At 47.0% G+C, this 23,669-nt stretch overlaps 1 protein-coding gene across 1 annotated transcript in view; it reads left to right on the top strand.

Annotated features, from left to right (window-relative positions):
* Window positions 1-8,234: 8,234 nt before the first annotated feature.
* Window positions 8,235-23,669, top strand: part of LOC140204847 (serine/threonine-protein kinase Nek9) — a 39,665-nt gene continuing 24,230 nt past the window's right edge. The window contains 10 exon segments of the mRNA XM_072271722.1: window positions 8,235-8,374; window positions 8,376-8,559; window positions 16,085-16,262; window positions 16,787-16,842; window positions 17,120-17,190; window positions 17,592-17,697; window positions 19,618-19,749; window positions 20,103-20,213; window positions 21,184-21,228; window positions 21,742-21,758. Coding sequence (XP_072127823.1) covers window positions 8,250-8,374; window positions 8,376-8,559; window positions 16,085-16,262; window positions 16,787-16,842; window positions 17,120-17,190; window positions 17,592-17,697; window positions 19,618-19,749; window positions 20,103-20,213; window positions 21,184-21,228; window positions 21,742-21,758 — 1,025 coding nt within the window. The 5' untranslated portion in view covers window positions 8,235-8,249.

Genomic DNA, 23,669 nt, shown 5'->3' on the forward strand with positions numbered 1-23,669 from the left:
GGGGAATATTAGAGGAAGGTTTTTTACTCAGAGAGTGGTTGATGCGTGGAATGCACTGCCTGATTCAGTGGTGGAGGCAGATACACTAGTGAAATTTAAGAGACTACTAGACAGGTATATGGAGGAATCTAAGGTGGGGGCTTATATGGGAGGCAGGGTTTAAGGGTCGGCACAACATCGTGGGCCGAAGAGCCTGTACTGTGCTGTACTATTCTATGTTGTATGTTTGACCATTCGAAATGCTGTGGCTGTACCAGATCATGATGCAACCAGTCAGGGTACTTCCAACCGTAGATCTGTACAAGTTTGCTAAAGTATTCAGTAACAAGCCAAACCTCCTTAACCTCCTAAGAAAGTAAAGCTGCTGACCCTGCTTTTCTGTATCTCTATCTATGGGACTGTATCTACGTGCTTTACCTAGGACAGGTCATCCCAGATGCTGTCATAACACCTAGGACTGGGTTTTATGACTCAGGTAACCCACCCTGTCAATCATTGCTCTCCCAATATAGATTGGCAAATGTTCACCCTCCTTCCCTTTCCTGAAGTCAACAATCAGTTCTTTGGCTTCGCTGACACTGAGCCGCTCAACCAGATGTCCTATCACTTCTGTACACTGACTCATCGGCACTTCTGATTTGTCCAACAACAGTATTGTAGCTAGTGAAATGGAATTCTGCATAGCTGCACAATCATGTGTATATACTGTGGAGACTAGAATAAGTGGCTATGCACGCAGCCTTGAGGTGCACCTATTTGATGGTCAGTGAGGAAGAGATGTTGTTCCCAATCCTGACTGACTGAGGTCTGTCAATGAGGAAGTCGAGTATTCGGATGCAGAGGGAAGCACGGATGCCCAGATCTTAAAGCTTGATGAAGAAATTGAACGGGATAGGTGTGTTGTAGTTGATAAACAGTAGCCTGATGTACAAGTTCCTGTTGTCTAGAGCAGAGTGAAGAGCCAAAGAAATTACATCTGCTAGTGACCTGTTGCGGTAGTAGACAAATTCAAGTGGATCCAGGCCATCTCTGAGGTAGGAGTTAATCTGCATCATAACCAGCCCCTCACAGCACTTCATTACCGCTGATGTGAGTGCGACCAGACAGTAGTCATTACAAGTCACCGGTACAACTGATGGATTTTGAAGCAGGTAGGAACCTCAGACTGCAGAAGAAAGAGATTGAATATGTCTGTAAATACTCCAGATAGTTGGTCCACACAGGTCTTTCATTCTCAGCCGGTTAAGGCATCTTGACCAGATGCCTTTCATGGATTCATCCTCTTGAAGCATGTCCAGACATTGGCCTCAGAAACAGAAACTACAGGGTCAACTGGAGATATGAGAGCTCATGTGGGTGCATCATAGCTTTTCCTATCACAGTGTGCATGTAAGGCTTTGAGCTCATCATTAGCCACATTGATGTTATTTAAAGGATTCTTTCAATAAACATTATGAACTTGTATTTACAGTGGGTCATATTTTGTGGACTTTTCCATTTCGCTGACTTAACAACACAGGCACAATTGTGTATTCTTAACCAGACCTTCTTTACCCTACTTTCAACACAGAGACTTTACGAGCTCAGAATACACAAGCCAAATACTGAAGACTTCTGGGAAACACATTTTCATAGTTCCACAATAATCTTGCAAACTTGAAAGCAGCTAATGTCATTTTATTCCAAATTCTGGAAAGAGTGGTCAGTTTAAATGCAGAACAGATTTAAGTTCAATTTCACTGTTAACTATCTTGGGTGGCAGGTGAAGTTTAGTAATCCTATTTCAGTATTGTCACAAGTATTTCTGGAACATTCGTAACTTTATAAATACACAGCAAATTTTGATATTTCCCAAATTACAACAAAGAGAACATGACACAAGGGAAAAGAAAATGCTGAAAGCACTCAGTAGATCATCAGCATTTGTGGAAAGAGAAACAGTTATACTCAGGTTGAAAATCTTCATCAGAACTGGAAAAGAGAGAAGAAAAAATTAGTTTCAAGTTGAAAAGAAGTTGTTGGGTGGGAAGGTGGGGGTTGGAAGAGATGGATAGGACATATTGCAAATTGCAGGTTACTGTGTGCTAATAGAGAGAGAAGAAAGAAAGTAAACTAATATCACAGACAAATAACTCACAGTAGAAATGTCAGGTTCTGAAATAGATAAAAAAAAATTATTGGAAGTTGTATAACTGAGTCCAAACATGCTAGAACTTCCTCAAGCTTGTGTTGTCCCTCTCTACAGACAGAACATTTTGTTTATATAGAAATTAATAATAAAACCAAATATTGGTGGAAATACTCTAAGGACTTTAGCTCTGAGAAGGAATAAATGAAATCAACATTTTAGTTTAGTAATCTTTCATCATAATTGGAATTAATAAGACTTTATAAAGCACTGGTGAGGCCTCACTTGGAGTATTATGAATGGCTTTGGGCCCCTTATCTTAGAAATGATGTGCTGAAATTGGAGAGGGTTCAAAGGAGGTTCACAAAAATGACTCCAGGTCTGAATACCTTGTTATATGAAGAGCATTTGATGGCTCTGGACCTGATTCACTGAAATTCAGTAGAATGAGGGGTGACCTCATTGAAACCTATCAAATGCTGAAAGGCCTTGATAGAGTGGATGTGGAGAGGATGTTTCCTATGGTTGAGAGTCTAAGACCAGACGACACTATCTCAGAACAGAGGGGTGACCTTCTAGAATGGAGATGAGGAGGAATTTATTTAGCCAGAGAGTGGTGAACCTGTGGAATTCATTGCTCAGGCAGCAGTGGAAGCCAAGTCTTTCTGCATATTTAAGGCAAAGGTTGACAAATTCTTAATAGGTCAGGGCATGAAGGGATACAGGGAGAAGGCAGGAAATTGGAGCTGACAGGAAAAATGGATCAGCCATGATGAAATGATGGAGCAGACTCGATGGGCCAAGGATGTGATACTGAGGCTTTTTAAGGCACTGGTGAGGCTTCACCTTGAATATTATGAACAGTTTTGGGCCCCTCATCTTAGAAAAGATGTGCTGGCGTTAGAGAGGATCCAGAGGATGACTCCAGGAATGAAAGGGTTGGTTATCATACAAGGAACGTTTGATGGCTCTGGGTCTGTACTCGCTGGAATTCAGAAGGATGATAAGGGATCTCACTGAAACCTTTCAAATTTTGAAGGCCTAGACAGAGTACATGTGGAAAGGACGTTTCCCATGGTGGGAGAATCTAGGACAAGGGGGTACAGCCTCAGGATAGAGGGGCGCCCTTTCAAAACAGAGATGCGGAGAAATTTCTTTAGCCAAAGGGTGGTGAATTTGTGGAATTTGTTGCCACGTGCAGCTGTGGAGGCCAGGTCGTTGGGTGCATTTAAGGCAGAGATTGATAGGTTATTGAATGGACATGGCATCAAAGGTTACGGGGAGAAGACCGGGAACAGGGATTGAAGAGATAGAAAAAAGGATCAGCCATGATTGAATGGCGGAGCAGGATCAATGGACCTTTGGCCTAATTCTGCTCCTTTAGGAAAGGAGCCTAATTCTGCTCCTTTGTCTTATGGTCCTAATCAGTTACAGAGGTGGGAAGGGAGAAGAAAAATCCATGATGCAAAAGAAAACATGAGAAACAAAATGACAAAATTAACCTCAAGATGTACCAACTCCTTAGTAGGGTTAAATACAAGATACAGAAAGTACGTTTCTCCTGACAGAGGAGTCCAAGACCTGGGGTATAGTTTGTGTGTGTGGGGTGGTCCATTTACGATTGAGATGAGCATATTTTCTGCAGACAGGGTGCTGAATGTTTGGAATTTTTTTAATTCTTGGACAACTGTGGAAGCAGAATTGCGATATTCATTCAAAACAGGGATTAATGCATTTCTGGAATTAAAGGAATCAGGAATGGTGCTGGAAAAAGCCAGTGAGGTAGAACTCAGCCATTATCACAATGAATGGTGGAGCAGGCTCAAAGGATCATATGCCGAGAAGGCAGGTGTATGGAGTTGAGTGGGATCCGGAATCAGCCATAATGGATTGGCGGAGCACACTCAATGGGCTGAATGGCCTAATTCTGCTCCTATGTCTTATGGTCACTCTTCAGCTCTTTTTTCAATGAGATATGATACAAAGGATAGCTGTACAGAAAATGTAAATTCATTACAAAAAGCCGTTCCCTGAAAGAATGGGAAAAGTCATTACTATTTGAAATTGGACAACTAATTTTTAAGCAACACACATCAAAGTTGCTGGTGAACGCAGCAGGCCAGGCAGCATCTCTAGGAAGAGGTGCAGTCGACGTTTCAGGCCGAGACCCTTCGTCAGGACTAACTGAAGGAAGAGTGAGTAAGGGATTTGAAAGTTGGAGGGGGAGGGGGAGATCCAAAATGATAGGAGCAGACAGCGGGGGGAGGGATGGAGCCAAGAGCTGGACAGGTGATAGGCAAAAGGGATACGAGAGGATCATGGGACAGGAGGTCCGGGAAGAAAGACGGGGGGGACGGGGACCCAGAGGATGGGCAAGGGGTATATTCAGAGGGACAGAGGGAGAAAAAGGAGAGTGAGAGAAAGAATGTGTGTATAAATAAATAACAGATGGGGTACGAGGGGGAGGTGGGGCATTAGCGGAAGTTAGAGAAGTCGATGTTCATGCCATCAGGTTGGAGGCTACCCAGACGGAATATAAGGTGTTGTTCCGCCAACCTGAGTGTGGCTGAACAGCACCTTATATTCCGTCTGGGTAGCCTCCAACCTGATGGTACGAACATTGACTTCTCTAACTTCCGCTAATGCCCCACCTCCCCCTTGTACCCCATCTGTTACTTATTTTTATACACACATTCTTTCTCTCACTCTCCTTTTTCTCCCTCTGAATATACCTCTTGCCCATCCTCTGGGTCCCCCCCCCCCCGTCTTTCTTCCCGAACCTCCTGTCCCATGATCCTCTCGTATCCCTTTTGCCTATCACCTGTCCAGCTCTTGGCTCCATCCCTGCCCCTCCTGTCTTCTCCTATCATTTTGGATCTCCCCCTCCCCCTCCAACTTTCAAATCCCTTACTCACTCTTCCTTCAGTTAGTCCTGACGAAGGGTCTCGGCCTGAAACGTCGACTGTACCTCTTCCTAGAGATGCTGCCTGGCCTGCTGCGTTCACCAGCAACTTTGATGTGTGTTGCTTGAATTTCCAGCATCTGCAGAATTCCTGTTGTTTGCGTTAACTAATTTTTAAGTTTGTAAGGTAATAATTTATTCAAAATATTAAGCAATGCTCATGCTTGTTGAGGTTTAAAATAAAAGACTAACACATGTCGCAAAGGCAGTAAAATCATAGCTGAAATAGGCAACGAGGAGCAAAAAGCTACAGTGAAAAGACCAACCGATCTGCAAGCGGAAAGAACAGCATCTGCTGGAACAAACTGCTGCATACTCAGCATCTGAGGAGTAGAGAAATATCAAATCTTTGACCTTTCATCAGGTCTGGAAATGTGGGGGGAAAAAAACACATTTTCTGTTGTTGGAAGGCTGTGGGAAAGAGAGAGAAAGCGAAGTTTTACTTATACTTCTGAAGATTAGCTGTTATTAACAAACATTTATCATACTCTTGTAAACAGCATCAACATATCAGCTGGACAATCAGTCTCCATGCTTTCCCTATTTCTTTCAACTCAAAACTTAGAACATAGAAGAGTACAGCACACAATGTTGTGCCATCCTTTTAACCTTCTCTTAAGATCAACGTAGCCCATCCTTCGAACATAACCCTCCATTTTCTGTTATCCACATGCCTATCTAAGAGTTTTGTTCAAATGCCGCTGATGTATCTTCCCCTACCATTGCCCCTGGCAGGGTGTCCCATGTACCCACCACTCTGTGTGTAAAGAACTTAGCTCTGACAGCCCCCCAAACTTTCCACCAACCTCCTTAAAATTGTGCCCCTCATGAATTAGCTATTACTGCCCTGGGGAAAAGTCTCTGGCTAAGCATTCTATCTATGCTACTCATAATCTTGTGCACCTCTAACAAGTCACCCTCATCCTCCTTCATTCCAAAGAGAAAAGCCCTAGCTCACTCAAACTATCTTCACAAGACATGCCCTCTAGTCTGGGAATCTCCTCTGCACACTCTCTAAAGCTTCCACATCCTTCCTGTAAAGAGGCAACTAGAAGTGAACACAATAATCCAAGTGTGGTCTAACCCAATATTAACAGAGCTGCAACATACTCTCTTTTCCAGTTCTGATGAAAGGAACTTGGCCTGAAGCATTAACTGCTTCCTCTGTCCTGCTGAATAACTCAAACACTCTTCAATTGCTCTGCCTAATCCACAAAACAGTATCTGTAGTGTATGGGAAATTGCTAATTCCCAGTGGGGTGAGGCTGTTCGGAATCCCCAGATCCAAATTTTTTTTTGTTACTTGGTCCATTATTATCCCTATCTGTGTTGCAACATTCCTGCTTCTTGTCATAGTTTGCCCTGCCTCACACCTTATCACTGCCTATGTATTCCTTCCACTGGCCATTTCATTCTTTAAAATCTAGAGCACCTTTTAGCATTTTTCAGTTTTTAAGTTCTTGCTCCACAGGCACTCTCTGATTTGCTGTGCATTTTCAGCAGCTTATGTTTCCAACTTCAATTCCCAGAATAAAACATATATTAACCTGAAAGTGAAAAAAAACTGCAGGTGCAGGAAATCTGGTGCTAAATGAGGCCAAAATCATAGAAACATAGAAAATAGGTGCAGGAGTAGGCCATTCGGCCCTTCGAGCCTGCACCGCCATTTATTATGATCATGGCTGATCATCCAACTCAGAACCCCGCCCCAGCCTTCCCTCCATACCCCCGACCCCCGTAGCCACAAGGGCCATATCTAACTCCCTCTTAAATATAGCCAATGAACTGGCCTCAACTGTTTCCTATGGCAGAGAATTCCACAGATTCACCACTCTCTGTGTGAAGAAGTTTTTCCTAATCTCGGTCCTAAAAGGCTTCCCCTCTATCCTCAAACTGTGGCCCCTCATTCTGGACTTCCCCAACATCGGGAACAATCTTCCTGCATCTAGCCTGTCCAATCCCTTTAGGATTTTATACGTTTCAATCAGATCCCCCCTCATAGACTTGACCGAATCCTGCAAAGACAGCACAAACTCCATATAGCATCAGACGTCAAGGTTGAATCCAGATCGCTGGGGCTGCAAGCATTCAGTGTAATAGAACATAGAATCATACAGCACATTACAGGCCCTTCAGCCCACAATGTTGTGTCGACCCTCAAACCCTGCTTCCCATATAAACCCCCACCTTAAATTCCTCCATATACCTGTCTAGTAGTCTCTTAAACTTCATTAGTGTATCTGCCTCCACCACTGACTCAGGCAGTGCATTCCACGCACCAACCACTGTCTGAGTAAAAAACCTTCCTCTAATAACCCCCTTGAACTTCCCACCCCTTATCTTAAAGCCATGTCCTCTTGTATTGAGCAGTGGTGCCCTGGGGAAGATCTGCTGGCTATCCACTCTATCTATTCCTCTTATTATCTTGTACACCTCTATCATGTCTCCTCTCATCCTCCTTCTCTCCAAAGAGTAAAGCCCTAGCTCCCTTAATCTCTGATCATAATACCTAAACATAGTTCATGGTTGTCTAATTGTTTAAAATACTTTATTCATACAAATGCACACAGCAAAAAAAAATGTTTTTCTTTACATTCATTGTGACATTAAACTAAAGAAAGTAGTAATGCCATTTGCATTTTTCCTTAAGCAATACACTCACCAAGGGTTTGGAGAGGTTGCAATTAAGGAGCCAGCCCCTCGATGTGCAGTAACGTCGGACCATGGACCTTCCCAACAAAGTCGTTTCAGAGGATGCACCGAGATTCAGAGCACGGCTAGGTACATACTCCTGCGCCATGCAACATGCCGGTCACTTACGGACATCCCAAGACATTGTACGACCAGAAAGTTTCGGGCAAACCCAAGTACCTCGCTCATGTTTCATTGGAGTTAAACCATTGGACTACAACATAAGCAAGGGAAAGGCTGCAGATACTGGAAATCCAAAGCAACAGGCACAAAATGCCAGAAGAATTCAGCAGGTCAGGCAGCATCCAAGGAAATGAATAAACAGTAGACGTTTCGGCCAAGATCCTTCTTCGGGACAACAACATGGCCAAAATGATTCTGCAGCCAACAAGCATGGTAATCTTGGAACTCCCACTGATTGTCAGTGATACCGGTCTTTCTTCAGTCCTCCCACCACCGGGGGCGGTGATGTCGGTCCTCCCAGCAGTAGGGGCGGTCGCGCTCCTGGGGCTGCGCGCGACCGGCGGTGAGCGTACGGGTGTCGGGGTCGCGCTGTGTCGGGTCTCGGGGTGCAGGCGGACGGGAGGCCGCCCCGATGGCGCTACGCGAGTTCGAGCGACACCTGGACTCGCTGAGCTCGGAGCTGGGCAGCGAGGCGGGTCGGGCGGCGGGACCGGCGGGCGGTTCGACTGGGGAGGCCGAGGAGCTGCATTACATCCCTGTGCGGGTACTGGGCCGCGGCGCCTTCGGCGAGGCCACACTGTACCGGCGGACCGAGGTAGGCACGGCAGGATCCCAACCGGGGGCGCTCGCTCAGCTGTCAGGACGCTCATCCCCGGGCCCTCCTTCACTGTCAAGGACGCTTCTTCAATTCTTGAGGAGCTCATCCCCTGGGGCGCTCCGTCACGTATGAGGAAGCTCATCCATGCTGCGCTTAGCTCGTGTGCTCCCTCACCCGGGGGCTCTCCCTCAGTAACGCCCCTCCCTCACTGCTAGCCCTGGACATGTTTGAGGACAAGAGCTGCTGATGGACGGAGGGTGGGGCGTGGTGTGGTTGGGGGGGGGGGGTGTGTCCGCAGTGTCGAATAATGATCAGGAGCCTCTGCCTCCCCCTCCCACTGTGTAGGGAGTTTGGTTCTGTCCCATTCCACCCCGCCTCCCCCCCCCCACTTACAGGGGGTCTGGGTTCTGTTGATTCCCCACTCCCCCTCACTGTATAGATGGGCCATTTCTATCCCAGTGGTTCAGTTTACCAATCCATCATCCCAGGTGCCCATGGTAAGCCCCAGAACCAGGTAACCTCATTACCCTGGGTGGCATGCGTATTCACGGATGCCATCGTCCAAGCGTTCATGGGTTGTGGAACAGTTCACACAGACCGGGAGCAACAGGTCCTCCGGCTATGGAGCAGGGAGCTGCTGAAATCTGCACCAGAATCAGGTTTATTGTCACTGACATATGTTGTGAAATTTGTTATTTTGTGGCAGCAGTACAATTCAATACATAAAGATATTATAAGTTCCAATAAGAAATATATTTTAAAAATAAAGTGCAAAAAGAGAGCAAAATAATGCAGTATTTATGTTTCATGGTCCATTCAGAAGTCTGAGGTTGGAGGGGCAAGAAGCTGTTTCTGAAAGGTAGTGTGTGTCTTCACATTCCTGGATGTCCTCTCTGATGGTAGTACTGAGAAGAGGGCATTTCCTGGGTGATGGGGGTCCTTATTGATGGATGCTGCCTTCTTGAGGCATCACCTTTTGATGATGTCCTTGATGATGGGGAGGACAGCACCTATGATGGAGCCAGCTGATTCTAGAACCCCTTGCAGCATTTTCCAATCCCGTGCATTGACATTCCATACCAGGTGATGCAGCCAGTTCAAATGCTCTCCACAGTGTATAGGTAAAGATTTGCTAGAGTCTTTGGTGACGTGCCAGATCCCCTCAAACTCCTAATGAAACATAGCCCCTAGGATATCTTCAATGTAATTGCATCAATATGTTAGGCCCAGAATAGATCTTCAGAGATACTAACGCCCAGGAAGTTGCAGTTGCTGACTCCTCGATGAGGACCTGTGTGTGTTCCCTCAAATTCCCCTTCTTGAAGTCCGCAGTCGATTCTTTGGTGTTACTGATGTTGAGTGTGAGATAGTTGTCACTCAACCAGCTGATCCATCTCAGTTCTGGATTCTTCCTTGTCACCATCTGAGATTCTGCCAACAACAGTGTGTCATTGATGAATTTATAGAAATCAAAATACTTATACTTTATTGTCGCCAAATAATTGATACTAGAACGTACAATCATCACAGCGATATTTGATTCTGCGCTTCGCACTCCCTGGAGTACAAATCGATAGTGAATATTAAAAATTTAAATTATAAATCATAAATAGAAAATAGAAAAGGGAAAGTAAGGTAGTGCAAAAAAAAACCCGAGAGGCAGGTCCAGATATTTGGAGGGTATGGTCCACATCTGGGTCAGGATCCGTTCAGCAGTCTTATCACAGTTGGAAAGAAGCTGTTCCCAAATCTGGCCGTCCGAGTCTTCAAGCTCCTGAGCCTTCTCCTGGAGGGAAGAGGGACGAAAGGTGTGTTGGCTGGGTGGGTCCTGTCCTTTATTACTCTGGCAGCACTGCTCCGACAGCGTGCGGTGTGAAGTGAGTCCAACGACAGAAGATTGGTTTGTGTGATGTGCTGGGCTGTGTTCACGATCTTCTGCAGCTTCTTCCAGTCTTGGACAGGACAACTTCCATACCAGGTTGTGATGCACCCTAGAAGAATGCTTTCTGTGGTGCTTCTATAAAAATTAGTGAGGGTTTTAGGGGACAGGCCAAATTTCCTTAGCTTTCTCAGGAAGTAAAGGCGCTGGTGGGCCTCCTTGGCAGAGGACTGTGCTTGGTTGGACCAAGTCAGGTCATTTGTGATATTGACCCCGAGGAACTTAAAGCTTTTGACCTGTTCCACTTGCGCATCACCGATGTAAATTGGGTCGTGCGGTCCGCTACTCCTTCTGAAGTTATCAACCAATTCCTTTGTCTTGCTGATGTTGAGGGATAGGTTATTGTCTTCGCACCATGCCACCAGGTTCTTAATTTCCTCTGTGTAGTCAAACTCATCATTACCCGAGATATGGCCTACAATTGTGGTGTCATCAGCAAACTTATATATTGAGTTCGATGGAAACTTGGCTACACAATCATGGTGTACAGTGAGTACAGCAGGGGGCTGAGTACACAGCCTTGTGGGGCACCGGTGCTCAGAGCTCAAATTCATAATATCAGTGAATTTATGGACTGTTTTTGGAGCAGGCAGATGAAAGGGCTTTTAGAAAGTTGGCAGGACAAGGTCGGACATGGATACCCAAAAGGGAAATCATGTTGGACTAATGCATTGGGAAGTTTTTGGGGTTGTAACATGGAGAGTGGATCAGAGTGAACCAGTGTGTGATGGATTTGGACTTGCAGAGGCCTTCGATAGCTCCCACAAGTGAGACAGAATCATTGTCACAATTAATTGTTGAAGCATGTAGAAAGTTTGTGACAGCACAATTCTGTTCGACATGTCCTTTCTAGGGCATGTTGGAGAGTTTTGTTCCTTCTAGAATGTAGAACAATACAGCACAGGGACAGGCTCTTCAACCCACAATGTTTTGCCAAATTAATTAAATGAGTAATTAAAACCCTACTAAACAACGCAAACATGAGGAAATCTGCAGATGCTGGAAATTCAAGCAACACACACAAAATGCTGGTGGAATGCAGCAGGCCAGGCTGCATCTATAGGAAGAGGTACAGTCGACGATTCGGGGGTTGACAGAGGGTCTCGGCCCGAAACGTCGACTGTATCTCTTCCTATAGATGCTGCCTGGCCTGCTGCATTCCACCAGCATTTTGTGTGTGTTGTCCTATTAAACAAGTCCATTCTGCCAACTCAATGTCCATATCCCTCCAGATTTAAAACACAAGAAATTCTACAGAACCTGGAATTTTTTTTATCAAGCCTGATGAAGGGTATCGGCTTGTAACGTCCACTCTTTATTCCTCTCCGTAGAAACTGCCTGACCCTGCTGAGTCCCTCCACCAATTTATATGTGTTAGTCCATGCTCTATCATTCTCTGCACATTCATGTGACTATCTAACAGCGTCCTGAAGGCCGCTATTGTAACTGTTTTACTACTACCACCACCCGGTCTGCACATTCCAGACACCCACCACTCTGTGTGGAAAAAAACGATACTTGCCCCCCCCCACATCACCTTTGAACTTATCCCATCTCACCTTAAATGCATGCCCTCGACATTTCAATCCTGGGAAAAAAGATACTGGCTGTCTATGCCTCTCATAACTTTATAAACCTCTTTCAGATCTCCCCATGGCCACTGCCACTCCAGTTTAGAGTCATAGAGCACTACAGCACAAAAACGTTCTCCCCAGTCCCATCCACCTGCTTGTGGATTATATCCCTCCGTACCCCTCCCATCCATGTACTTGGAAACATAACATAGAAAGCCTACAGCACAATACGGGCCCTTCGGCCCACAATGCTGTGCTGAACATGTCCTTGCTTGAGAAATTACCTAGGGTTACTCATAGCCCTCTATTTTTCAGAGCTGCATATACCTGCCCAGGAGTGTCTTAAAAGACCGTATTGTATCCGCCTCCCACCGTCGCCGGCAGCCCAATCCACACACTCACCACTCTCTGCGTATAACACTTACCCCTGATATCTCCTCTGTACCTACTTCCAAGCAGCTTAAAACTGTGCCCTCTCGTGCTAGCCATTTCAACCCTGGGAAAAAGCCTCTGACTATCCACACAATCAATGCCTCTCATCATCTTATATACCTCTATCAGGTCACCTCTCATCCTCCGTCACTCCAAGGAAAAAAGGCTGAATTCACTCAACCTATTCTCATAAGACATGTTCCCCAATCCAGGCAACATCCTTGTAAATCTCCTATGCACCCTTTCTATGGTTTCCACATCCTTCCTATAGTGAGGCTACCAGAACTGAGCAAAGTACTCCAAGTGGGGTCTGACCAGGGTCCTATACAGCTGCAACATTACCTCTCAGCTCTTGAACTCAATCCCACAATTGATGAAGGCCATTGCACAGTATGCCTTCTTAACCACAGTCAACCTGCACAGCAGCCTTGAGTGTCCTATGGACTCGGATCCCAAGATCCCTCTGATTCTCCACACTGCCAAGAGTCTTACCATTAATACTATATTCTGCCATGGTGTTTGACCTACCAAAATGAACCACCTTACACTTACCTGGGTTGAACTCCATCTGCCATTTCTCAGCCCATTTTTGCTTCCGATCAATGACCCACAGTAACCTCTGACAGCCCTCCACACCATCCACAACATCTCTAAACTTCGTGTCATCAGCAAATTTACTAACCCATCCCTCCACTTCTTCATCCAGGTCATTTATAAAAATCACGAAGAGTAGGGGTCCCAGAACAGATCCCTGAGGCACACCACTGGTGACTGACCTCCATACAGAATATGACCCATCTACAACCACTCTTTTGCCTTCTGTGGGCAAGACATTTCTGGCTCTGCAAAGCAATGTCCCCTTGGATCCCATGCCTCCTTACTTTCTCAATAAGCTTTGCATGGAGAACCTTGTCAAATGCCTTGCTGAAATCCATATACACTACATCTACTGCTCTACCATCATCAATGTGTTTAGTACTCCAAACTTCTCTTAAACGTTGAAATCAAACCAGAATCCACTACTTCTGCTGGCAGCTCGTTTTACACTCTTACAAACCCTCTGAGTGACAAGGTTCACCCTCAGGTTCCCCCTAAACATTTCACCTTTCATCCTTAACCTAACACCTCTAGTTCTAATATCATTGAAACTTAGTGGGGAAAAGCTTGTTATTATTTACCCTATCTATACTCATAATCTTGTATACTTCTATCAAATCTCCCCTCATTCTCCTACGCTCCAGGGAATAAAATCCCTAGCTACTCAACCTATCCCTAAAACTCAGGTCCTCAAGACCCGGCAACATCTTGTATATTTTCTCTGTACTCTCAATCTCTTGTATAACTTCAACATAACATCCCAATTCCTGTCCTCAGTACTTTGATTTATGAAGGCCAATGTGCCAAAAGTTTTCTTTATGACCCTCTCTATCTGTGATGATGTGGTTTTTAGATTGGCACCGTGGTCAGCAGAGACATGATGGGCTAAAGCCTGTTCCTATTTTGTCTACTCTTCTATGTTCTGACCCATTGATGGTGGAGCCACCCTCAGTTCAGCCTCTGGGGGGGGTGGGGGGTGGAAACCAGAAGGAAATAGGCAGACTGTTAGGTTACTGAAAGGAGAGTGATGGAGAGGCTAGTGGAGAGTGGAGGAGGCAGAGGGAGGTGGAAGGATAGGGATAGGGTGCGGTAGGGGAGACAGGATGGGACAGGGTAATGAGGATGCAAGAGGTGGAGAGAAGGGGCAGGAATCAGTGAGCAGAGTGCAAGCATTCAGATGGGACATGAGAACTGGAAAGAGGAGTCTGCCATCTGGCCCATCAAGCCTGCTCCACCATTCAATAAGATCGTGACTGATCTGACCATGGACTCAGTACCACCTACCTGCCTTTTCCCCATAACCATTAATTACCCTGCTATGAAAAAATCTATACAACTGTCTTAAATGTATTTAATGAGGTAGCCTCTACTGTTTTCCTAGGCAAAGAAGCTTCTCCTCGTTTCTGTCCGAAATCTATTCCCCCGAATCTGGAGCCTATGTCTCCTAGTTCTAGTCTCACCTACCAGTGGAAACAACTTTCCTGCCTCTATCTCATTTACCCTTATATAATTCTAAATTTCTACAGGATGCTTCTGAATTCCAGCAACTATAGTCCCAGCTGACTCTATCTCTCCTTTTAAGATAACTCCCTCATCTCCGGAATCAACCTGGTGAACCTTCTCCACATTAACTTCAAGGCCTGTATATCTTTCCTCAAGCGAGGAGACCAGAACTGCATGTAGTACTCAGGTGTGGCCTCAGCGGCACCCTGTACAGTTGAAGTTTAACCTCCCTACTCTTGAATTTAATCCCTCTAGCAATGAAGGCTGACATTCCATTTGCCATCTTGATAACGGGTTGCATCTGCAAGCCAACTTTTCACAATTCATGCACAAACACTCCCGAGACCTGCACAACACCATGCTGCAATCTTTCCACCATCAAAATAACAATTGTATCTTCAACTTTTCTTTCCAAATTGGATGTTCTCACATTTAGCAACATTGTACTCTTATCTGCCAGACCCTTACTCACTCTCTTGACATAATCTATAGCTCTCTGCAGACTCTCAGCATCCTCTACACAACTTGCTTTCCTACTCAATTTAGGGTCCCCAGCAAACTTAGATACACTACAGTCCGCTCTTCCAAAATTCCAAATTGTTAATGTATAACGTGAACAGTTGTGGGTCCAGCACCGACCCCTGTGGCACTCCGCACACCACTGACTACTAACCAGAGAAACACCCATTTATCCCAACTCTCTGCTTTCTATTGGTTAACCAATCCTTTGTCCATGCATCCATTTCTTATGGATAAGTGTTTTAATATGGCACCTTACTGAACATCTTCCAGAAATCCAAGTATACAATGTACTTCTATTTCCCTCTATCCACTGTGCTCATTATATCCTCAAAAGATCTCCAGTAAGGTTGTCAAACAGGATTTGTTCTGAAGAGCTTCTTTACACGAAGAATGATGTGTGCCTGGAATGTACTGGCAGAGGCAAATGCAATGGACAAATTTAAGAGTTTGTTGGAAGGCACATAGATGTAAGAAAATTGGACTTCTATTGCCTGTGTAGGAGGAAAGGATTAGATTAATCATGGAGTAGGTTAATATAAATTGGCACAACATCATTAGCTGAAGGCGGTACCGATATTATACTGTCTTCTATGTTTTATTAATCCATGCTGTGCCTGCCTGTTTGAACCACTTCTGTCTAGATGTCTCGCTATTTCTTTCATTTTCCTGATGACAGAAATTAAGTCAACAGGCCTATTTACCTACCTTATGCCTCCATCCTTTAATAAACAGTGATGTGACATTCGCTGTCATCCAGTCTGCCAGGACCTGCCCAAAGTCCAGAGAACTTTGCTCAGTTATCACAAACTCATGTACATGGTGTTTGTGGTGGGTGGATGCTGATGCAGCACCATTGCCCAGGCCCTCTCACTCTTCCACCTCCCTCTCACCTGCCACCCCTTCCCCATCCCCCGCACTCCCTTTTGCTGCGCCACCTGACAGTGTGCCCCCGCAGGATGACTCGCTGGTGGTGTGGAAGGAGATTGACCTGGCGAGGCTATCGGAGCGAGAGCGGCAGGACACACAGAACGAGATCCTGATCCTGTCCGTGCTGCAGCACCATAACATCATCGCCTACTACAACCACTTCCTAGACAACAGCCGGCTGCTCATCGAGGTCGAGTACTGCAATGGTGAGGAGGGGTGGGGACGGGATGGGGCAGGGAGGCATGGAGTGGATGGAAGGATAGGGGACGAGGAAAGGAGAGGTGAGGGCCATTAGAGGTTTGGATGAGAGGTGGGTGATGGGCTTTCTGTGAGGTGGGGGGAAGTGGTGATGGGAATAAAGAGTGGACTGCTGCTGTGCTTGTCATTAACAGGATGGTGTAGTGAGAAATGATGGATGGGGTGTGTGCAGGCGGGGGGGGGGAACGAAGTGGGTCCGGGGTTGATGGGTTCAAGAGATGGTGCCCCAGTTGGGCTGACAGGAGGGAGGAGGTGGTGGTAATGGGGCAGTGAGGGGCGATGGTTGGGGGGACGGTATGAGAGTAGGTGGTGTGCATGTCAAGGATAGGGATGATGGGAGTTGCCCTGGCTGGGGTGGCACTGTAACCTGCCATTGGAGAAGACGGAGACGGGGGTAGGGGGGTGGTTAAAGGTGGTTGGGGTTTAGAGGGGTGATGTGCAGCTGTGCTGACATTGTGTCTGCCATTGACAGGTGGGAACCTGTATGACAAAATCCTGCAGCAGGGAGACAAGCTCTTCCCCGAGGAGGTAGGTGGGCAGTGGTTGTTGTGGGCGGGGGGGAGGCTGTGGGCGAAGGTGTGTGAAGATGGAGATGAATGGATGAGGGAGGAGTTGAAGATTGGGGGAGAGGATAGGAGAAGGGGAATGGAATGTTGGTGTGGGAAGAGGGGTCGAAGGGTGGGGAGAGGTTGAGGGGAGAGGGGAGAGAGAGGGGGTGGGTGATGGGGTTGAGGGGAGGTGACAGTGCCAACCCTGTAACACTCACCCTGCCCTGTGTGACCTTGTACTATCACTCTCCCCACAGACAGTGGTGTGGTATCTATACCAGATCGTCTCTGCGGTCGCACACATCCACAGCTATGGCATCCTGCACCGGTCAGTCAGGGGTGGTGAAGAACATGTGGGGAGGGGGAGCATCGCAGACCAGGGGACCGAGCGGGGTTGAGGGGTGTGGGTGGTAGGGACCTTGTAACGGAGCGCCGTGTTACACCCCTGTTGTCTCTCCCTTCATCTCTCCCACATTCTCAACCTCCTCTTCTTACCCACCACCCCGAACTCCTCCCTGACACTCCCGTCCATCACCCTCCCCCCATCCTCCCTCCTCAACTTTCCCTCTCCCCTGTACTCCACTCCTCCTTTGATCTCCAGCCCTCTCTCATTCCCCCTCCATCACTGTCCACCCTCTGCCTCATGCCCCCAACCCTCTCCCCTACTGTCCTTCCCACCTCCCTCCTCCCCTTCTTCCCCTTCCCTCGCTGACATTTCTCTCTCCACAGAGACATTAAGACACTGAACATCTTCCTCACCAAGTCCGACCTGATCAAGCTTGGCGACTATGGACTGGCCAAGCGGCTCAACTCTCCTCACTCCATGGCTGAAACAGTAAGTCCGGACTAACAGGTCTGTAGGGAGGTCACAGCACAGATACAGACCCTTTGGCCCATCTGTCTATGCTGACTGTGGCACCCACACAGCTAGTCTCAGTTTCTTGTATTTGGCTCATATCACTCCAAGCTCTACCCCTCCACATATTGTCTAAGTGCTTTTTAAATGATGCTGTTGTACCATTTATATGAAGTTGTACAACACATCGGTGAGGTCTAATTTGGAGTATTGTGTGCAATTCTGGCCACCTACCTACAGAAAAAATATTAATAAAATTGAAAGAATACCGAGTAAGTTTACAAGGATATTGCCAGGACTTAAGGATCTAGGGTATAGGAAAAGGTTGAATAGGTTAGAACTTTATTTCCTGGAGAATAGGAGAACGAGGAAAGATCTGATAGATGCATACAAAATTATGAGGGGTGTAGATACGGTAAATGCAAGCAGGCTTTTTCCACTGAGGTTGGGTGAGAGTAGAACAAGAGGCCATGGGTTAAGGGTGAAATGTTTAAGGGGAGCATGAGGGGGAACTTCTTCACTGAGAGGGTGGTGAGAGTGTGGAACAAGCTGCCACCAGAAGTGGTGCATGCGAGTTCAACTTCAACATTTCTGAGAAGTTTGAATAAGTACATAGCTTTGAGAGTTATAGTCCGGGTGCAGGTAGTTGGGACTAGAATAATAGATCAGCACGGACTAGATGGGCCAAAGAGCCTGTTTCTGTGCAGCAGGGTTCTATGACTACATGCTTCAAGTGACTGGACTTGCTGTGGAACAACTTAGAGAGGAGTATAGCTCGGCTACAGTGTGGACATTCTGGTGACACGGCATTCTGTCAGGGCGGTGAATATGCTGTGAAGCTGCTCTAACCCCACTAGTGAATGGAATCCCCTCTCATGTTACTCCCTCTAGTTCAAGAGGTCTTGGTGGGCTGAGAGGAGGGAAAGGAGGTCTGTCTCCTACTGCAGGGTATTAGACCTCCTGCAGCGCAGAAACAGGCTAGTTGGTCCACATGGACCATGCCAATCTGATCTTCTATTTGGTTCCATCTACCTGAACTAGACCTTAGACCTCCCTACCCCTCCCATCCATGTTCTTGTCTGAATTTCTCTTCAATGTTACAATTGAACCTGCATCCACCACTTCTGCTGGAACTCCATGAGAAACCTAACCTTCCCTCTCACCCAGCCCTCCATTTTTCTATCATCCACGTGCCTAAGTCTCTTAAATGCCCCTAATGTATATCTCTACCACCATATCAGGCAGGGCGTTCCACAGGTAGAAATACCTATCTCTGACGACCCCCTATACTTTCCTCCAATCACCTTAAAATTATATCCCCTGGTATTAGCCTTTACCACCCTGGGGAAAGGTCTCTGGCTGTCCACTCTTATCTGTGCTTCTTGTAATCTTATACACCTCTATCAAATCATCACTCATCCTCCTTTTCTCCAAAGAGAAAAGCCTTTCATCATAAGACATGCCTACTTGTCCATGCTGCATCTATGCACCTCTCTAAAGCTTCCACATTCCTCCTACAGTAAGACAACCAGACTGAGCACAATACTCCAACAATGGTCGAATAGAGGTTTTATGGAGGCTGAAGGGTGACCAGAAAGGTGTATAATATGGAGGGGCACAAGGTAGATGCTCAGATTTTTTTCCTCTGGATAAGAATGTAAAGCTAGAGATGATAGGTTTAAGCTGAGAGGGAGGGTGAACAGGTGAAAGGTAAGGGTGGTGTGTGTTCCCCAGTGCCGTTGGGCATTGTGTTCCCTCGTGCTGGCAGACAGTGCTGGGGTGGGAGTAGTGATGTGTGTTCCCCAGTGCAGTCGGTGTGTGTTCCCTGGGACTGATGAGCGGTGTGTTCCCCGGGGCTAGTGAACAGTGCTGGTGACATGTTCCGTGTGTTCTCCACAGTGTGTCGGTACTCCCTACTACATGTCCCCAGAGCTGTGCCAGGGGGAGCGCTACAACTTCAAGTCGGACATCTGGGCAGTGGGCTGTGTGCTCTGCGAGCTGCTCACCCTCAAACGCACCTTCGATGCCACCGTAAGGAGTTGAGAGACTGTCCTCCCCTCTCCGACTGTCTCCCCATCACCCACCCCTCTGCTGTCCCCACCCCCTTCTCCCCACCTCCTCTCCTCTCAAACACACCTTCTTTGCCATGGTAAGGAGCTGAGAGATTACCCACCCACTCTCCTCTCCCCTCTTCCCACCACCATCCCCTCCCTACTCCCTAACACTATCCCTTCCTTATTTCCCACCACCATTTCTTTCCCTCTCCCACCCCACCACCATTGCCTCCATTACTGCTCCTCCCTCCCCTCTTTACCTCCCCCTCTTCCCTCCTCTCTCCCCCTCCCCTGCTCCCACTGAGCTGGTGTCCCTGCCGCTCTCTGCAGAACCCACTGAACCTGTGTGTGAAGATTGTGAAGGGGACACGTACGATGGAGGTGGACGCCAGTGTGTACAGCGAGGATGCCCGTTCCATTGTACTGGAGTGTTTGGATACGGTGCGTGCTTTTACCCTCCGGCCGGTCATCTTTCCAGGCTAATGACGTTTACCCCAATCTCCAGCATCTTTCCGTCGAACATTTCAGGCTGTTCACATTATGCCTTCTTGTTCCCTCCCTACCTGCTTTGTAAATACTTAGATTGTACAGCGCACATCACAGAAATAAGCCCTTCAGCGTTACTGGTCCATACCGATGTTGGATCCATTCTCAGGTCATCCCATTTGTCCACTTTTGGCTCAAATCCTGCTAAAGCTTTCCAATCCATGTACCTGTCCAAGTATCTTTTAAATGTCATTATTGTACCTGCCTCAAACACTTCCTCTGGCAACTCATTGCATATACTCACCACCCTCAAGATGAAAGAGCTGCCCTTCCTGTCTCTGTTAAATCTTTCCCCTCTCACCCTAAACCTATGCCCTCTAGTTCTTGATTCCCCTTTCTTGGGTAGTTAGCAATACCCCAACTTCGAGCTGTTCAATTTCTCTAACTTCCAGAAATTTCTACCCCTTCTTTCTTTTTGCATTGCCCAATCTGGTTCTCTCCTCCTCTCCTCACCTGCCCATCACCTTCCTCTGAATCCTTTACTTCTTCCCTTTCTTCCACAACCCACTCTCCTCCTCTGTCAGATTTCTTCTTCTTCAGCCCTTTACCTCTTCTACCTATCATCTCCCAGCTTCTCATTTCATCCACCTTTCTCCACCCACCCATGTTCCCCGTCACCTGGTCTCACTCATCACTTGCAACTTGTACTCCTCCCCCTCCCCCCACTTCCTTGTGCTGGCTTCTCCCTCCTTCCTTTTCAGTCCCGATAAAGAGTCTCAGCCCGAAACATCAACTGTTTATTCCCCTCCATAGATGCTGCCTGACTGGCTGAGTTCCTCCAGGATTTTGTAGGTGTTGTTCTAGGATCTCAGGAATGCTGGAAAATGAAGATGAATACATCATCTATATCCAGGGTCCCCTCTAGAATCCCACTAGCAGGCCTTGGGATTTTTCAGTGTTTGATCCCTTCAATTTCCCTAACTCCATTTGTTCTGAGAACAAATTTCCTTTGTTTATTTATTTAAAAATTCAGCACAGTAACAGGCTCTTCTGGCTTGGACTAGCCCATGCTGCCCAGTTACATCCATGCAGACATCCCACCTCTCCTGGAAGTTCCGGTAGTCTCCCGCATATTAATAGTGGCTCCCTGATGCCCGCAAATTATATACAATGTCCCAGAAATTGATTTTTTTGATAACGAGCGTGACAGAACGCGGGAGAAAGAGCGAGACGGCGAGCACAAGAGCAAGAAAGCAAGCGCGAGTGAGAGTGACCGCGAAAGAGAGAGAGCGAGAGCAAGAGTGAGAAGGCAAGCGCGAGCGAGAGCAAGAGTGAGAAAGCAAGTGCGCGCGAGAGAGAGCAACCAAGAGCAAGAGCGAGAGTGTTCCAAAAAAAGAAAATATGAAACGTACTACGTTACCCCAGACTACAGTAAAGTTTACCCCTACCTAATAAGGGTCAAAAATAATGACAGTGGTGCTTGCTGCACTGTTTGCAACAGTGACTTTTCTGTTGCTCATGGTGGGTTAAGACTGTAATAGACATGTTGAGGTGAGTTTAACAGGTGTCATTTGTTCATTAGCATAGCTAACATTATTTAAACTAGCTGGCTAGCTGCTAAGGAGCTACTGTATTGCAGACATCCCACCTGTCCTGGAAGTCTCCCATAAATTGATGGTGCTACCTCCCTGAAATGAGATTTTTCAGGGTGGGATGTCTGTCCTTGTGACCAACTAACCTACTAACCCCACACACCTTTTGGAATGTGGGAGGAAACCGGAGCACCCGGAAGAAACCTACACAGTTATAGGGAGAATGTACAAACTCCTTACAGACAGGAGCAGAAATTGAACCCGGGTCTCTGGCATAGTCATAGCATTATGCTAACCACTACAGTACTGTGCCCTACTGTTCTAGGGTTCCAGGAAAGATATTCTGAGTACATGTTTCCATTAGTTTCCCTCTCTCACTAAACCCTGTGTTCCTACTATTCCTGTGATGTTGTTTGTGTCCTGTGTGAGGGTCAAGCCTGAGTTTAATGTGTCTTCTGCTTTGTACTCATTAACTTCCCCATTCCTGAGTTTGAGAGACCAGCACTGTCTTCACAAATCTGCTCAATCCCACCCCACCAGCCTCTGGGTCCAACATATTATTCTCTGTAACTCCTGCCACCTCCAACGGGATCCCACCACTAATTCACATTTTTCCCTCCCCCCCCCCCCCCCGCCGCTTTCCGCAGGGATCGCTCCCTACACGACTCCCTTGTCTATTCGTCCCCCCCATCCCTCCCCACTGATCTCCCTCCTGGCACTTATCCGTGTAAGTGGAACAAGTGCTACACATGCCCTTACACTTCCTCCCTTACCACCATTCAGGGCCCCATACAGTCCTTCCAGGTGAGGCGACACTTTACCTGTGAGTCGACTGGGGTGATATACTGCGTCCGGTGCTCCCGATGTGGCCTTCTATATATTGGCGAGACTCGACGCAGACTGGGAGACCGCTTTGCTGAACACTTACGCTCTGTCCGCCAGAGAAAGCAGGATCTCCAGTGGCCACACATTTTAATTCCACATCCCATTCCCATTCTGACATGTCTATCCACGGCCTCCTGTACTGTAAAGATGAAGCCACACTCAGGTTGGAGGAACAACACCTTATATTCCGTCTGGGTAGCCTCCAACCTGATGGCATGAACATCGACTTCACTAACTTCCGCTAATGCCCCACCTCCCCCTCGTACCCCATCCGTTATTTATTTTTATACACACATTCTTTCTCTCACTCTCCTTTTTCTCCCTCTGTCCCTCTGACTATACCCCGTTGCCCATCCTCTGGGTTCTCCCCCCTTTGTCTTTCTCCCCAGACCTCCTGTCCCATGATCCTCTCATATCCCCTTTGCTAATCACCTGTCCAGCTCTTGGCTCCATCCCTCCCCCTCCTGTCTTCTCCTATCATTTTGGATCTCCCCCTCCCCCTCCCACTTTCAAATCTCTTACTAACTCTTCCTTCAGTTAGTCCTGACGAAGGGTCTCGGCCTGAAACGTCGACTGTGCCTCTTCCTAGAGATGCTGCCTGGCCTGCTGTGTTCACCAGCAACTTTGATGTGTGTTTCTTAAATTTACAGGGTGGTTTAATGTTCTGTGCAAGTTTACTCTCATGTCTTCCCCTTTCCTTTCCTAATCCATCCTTTGCTGAGTTCTAAGTCGCTCCCAGTCCTTGCTTGTTTTACATTCCTCTGCCAGATGGAATTGACCTAATGAATTCCTGGTCTCTGCCTTTTAACCGATCTTCACCTGGTGTTGCTCCACCACCCCCCCGCCCCACCGACCCCAAAAACCACAGTTCTGATTTTACCCTAGAAGTGCACTCAGACAGATAACCGCGTGGTTCCAAGCTGACCTGACATCC

The sequence above is a fragment of the Mobula birostris genome, chromosome 1 (assembly GCF_030028105.1).
Source record: "Mobula birostris isolate sMobBir1 chromosome 1, sMobBir1.hap1, whole genome shotgun sequence".
Lineage (NCBI taxonomy): Eukaryota > Metazoa > Chordata > Chondrichthyes > Myliobatiformes > Myliobatidae > Mobula > Mobula birostris.